This window comes from Nesoenas mayeri (assembly GCF_963082525.1).
Source record: "Nesoenas mayeri genome assembly, chromosome: 23".
Classification (NCBI taxonomy): Eukaryota; Metazoa; Chordata; class Aves; order Columbiformes; family Columbidae; genus Nesoenas; species Nesoenas mayeri.
Window position 1 is genome coordinate 2009612 of NC_137574.1, and position 3001 is coordinate 2012612.

Here is a 3001-nt window from a genome sequence, read left to right on the forward strand (position 1 = left end):
TATAAATATATTATAGGCCACAGCATAGTTGCTCCAGTTTGATATATAGATGTAAAAAAAGATGCTTTTCCCAACTCATTTTCAATGTGTCAGTGGAGGTGTCTTTGGTGATCCTGGAAATACTGGTGATGGAGGTGTCATCTAAATAAATGAATGACATCTAAGTGCTTGATTTGTTTACTCGTCCCTCCCGATGCCTAGCATAGAAAATTTAAGACTTAACGAATAATGTGCCGTCACGCTAACGATCCCTCCCCTGGGCCTCACACTGGCACACTGCAGTGGCTGAAACTATTGCAGCATGCAGCACTCGCCGTTATGAAACACGAGCCTGGGCGATGCGCTCGGCGCTCCCGGGGCGCAAACCTGAGCCTCCCAGCCTTTGGGACACATCTTCCCTTCCCTAAAGCTCTGCCTGACCCTGCCCGGCCGGTCCCCACGCCTGGGAGCTGCTTTGTCACCCCAGGGGACACGGACCGGTGCCTGTGGGACCCCGGAGCTGCCCCCTCTGCATTCCCATCCCGTTGCTCGAAACGCCCAATTTCTCCATGTCTTTGGAAACCCACAAGCCTGGGATGGGAGAAGGGGAACAAAATGGTTGTTGCTTTTTGTTGGTTGTGTTTGCTTTCTTTTTTTTTTTCCTTTTTCTTATTTTTTTTTGCACAAACGCTTATTCAGTGTGGAAATCAAAGGTTAAAAGTCACTTACACGGCTATTGCTTCCCATGCAGAACCAAATATACACCGTAGAAAATACTGTATTAACTACAATGCAGAGCAGCACTCAATATCTGCAGTTGTTCCACTTCAGCTTTAAATACGGTACTAGATTTTAGCGACTAGACATCGGTTAGCATTTTGGTGATATTCACATAGTTTGTGTTAGCTAGCGTGCAATTGGCTGTCTTCAAGTTCTCCTCCCTAAAATCCTCATTGCTATTGTTTACGCCTTCCTGAATCTCCATATAATCAGACTTACTAATAGTAGAGGCACTTCTGCTTTTCTTTAGGTCAGGGGAAGAGGGGATCTTTGGGCAGCTGGTTACTTGCAAATATTGAGCCTGCTCCTCTCCCTCCGTCTCCCGGTGGTAGAAGTAATTGAAGTTAGACACTATGACAGGCACCGGTAAGGCAATCGTTAATACGCCAGCGATGGCACACAAGGAACCCACGATTTTCCCCCCGATGGTGGTGGGGACCATGTCTCCGTAGCCAACAGTCGTCATGGAAACCACGGCCCACCAGAAGGCATCGGGGATGCTCGGGAACTGGGACTCGCTCTCGTCGGCCTCGGCGAAGTAGACGGCGCTGGAGAAGAGGATGACGCCGATGAAGAGGAAAAATATCAAGAGGCCAAGCTCCCGCATGCTGGCCTTGAGAGTCTGGCCCAGGATCTGCAGCCCCTTGGAGTGCCGGGACAGCTTGAAGATCCTGAAGACCCGCACCAAGCGGATGACTCGGAGGATGGCCAAGGACATGGCTTGCTGGCCTTGCTGACCGTCCTCCGGCTTCTCGGCCAGCTCCGTCCCTAAGGTGATGAAATAGGGGATGATGGCTACGATGTCTATGATGTTCATGATGTTGGTAAAAAACCCAGCCTTGCTGGGGCAGGCGAAAAACCTCACCAAGAACTCGAAGGAGAACCAGATGATGCAAAGGGTCTCCACGATGAAGAAGGGGTCTGTGAAGGAGGTGGATTGCTGGTACCCCATGCTGCTGTTGGAGTAGGGGGGGTGGCTCAGCCCACTGCCGTGAATGTCTTCATTCTCATCCCGAAAAATGGGCAATGTTTCCAGGCAAAAACTGACGATGGAGATTAAAATCACCATGACGGAGACAATAGCTATAATCCTGGCAGGGCCCGAGCTCTCGGGGTACTCAAAGAGCAACCAGACTTGTCTCTGGAACTCATTCTCAGGCAACGGTCTCTCCTCTTCTTTGATGTAGCCTTCATCCTCCCGAAACATCTCCATCGCCTCTTCCCCCAGTTCATAGAAACGAATCTCTTCCGAGAAGATGTCTAAGGGCACGTTAACTGGCCTCCGCAACCTCCCACCGGACTGGTAATAGTACAAAATCGCATCAAAACTGGGTCTGTTCCGGTCAAAGAAATACTCATTCCGGAGCGGGTCGAAATATCGCATTCTCTTTTTAGGATCCCCCAGTAAGGTCTCTGGAAACTGGGCTAACGTCTTGAGCTGTGTCTCGAAACGCAGCCCCGAGATGTTAATGACCACCCTCTCGCAGCACTCGTGGTCGGTCTCGGGGTTGTACGTGTCCTGCGGGTGACCGGGAAGAGCTGCAGCTTCATCTGCAGGATCTCCGGTAGCAACTGTCATATTGGGGTTGGAAACAGAAATCCTTATGCTAAACTCTGCCCGGTGGTGGGAGCGGGTTCAGGGCAGGGCTACTATCCTGCGGAAGGACAGGTGCGGAGCTTTGGAAGAGTCTCATGAAAAGGCGAAGGGATGGTAGTTAAGGAAAAAGGAAAAAAAAAAAAAAGAGAGAGAGAAAATAAATTTAAAAAAAATAAAGAAAGCGGGAAAAAAAATAAAAAAGGAAAGAAAATCGCCCCTGCTGAGAAAGAGAGAGAGGACATAAAGTTGGGGGAGGAGAGCAGCTCCCTTCACCAGCTTGTCTATCCCCTTCCTCGGGGGGTTAATCTGCCGACTTGGGGACAGAGTTCAAGAACTCCGGTCTAAACCCATTAGAGGGAAGAGAGAAAACACCTGAGGAACCGTCACCTACTCAAACCCAGCCTGGCAAAAACCGGCACTAACAAAGCAGAACTTTTTCTTTTTCCTAAAAATAAAAATTCAAATTAAAAATAAAAAGTCCGGGGGGGCGGGGAGGAAAGGGAAGAGAAAGGAGGGAAGAAAAATAACCCCATCCAGCCCTGAAGTGGGGAGGGGACCTCGCGGGTGCTGGGGGTGGCAAACCAGGCTCGGCTCATTTCCAGGCATGCAGCAAGGGGTTAATAATTAACCGTGCAAATCCCAGGC

General features: G+C 49.9%; 1 protein-coding gene across 1 annotated transcript; it reads right to left on the minus strand.

Annotated features, from left to right (window-relative positions):
* Window positions 1-260: 260 nt before the first annotated feature.
* LOC308048823 (potassium voltage-gated channel subfamily A member 2) lies at window positions 261-2800 on the minus strand. Its single transcript, XM_080358130.1, has one exon. It carries the CDS (start codon window positions 2336-2338, stop codon window positions 839-841), a length of 1500 nt encoding a protein of 499 aa, XP_080214256.1. The 5' UTR covers window positions 2339-2800; the 3' UTR covers window positions 261-838.
* Between the last annotated feature and the right edge of the window lie 201 nt (window positions 2801-3001).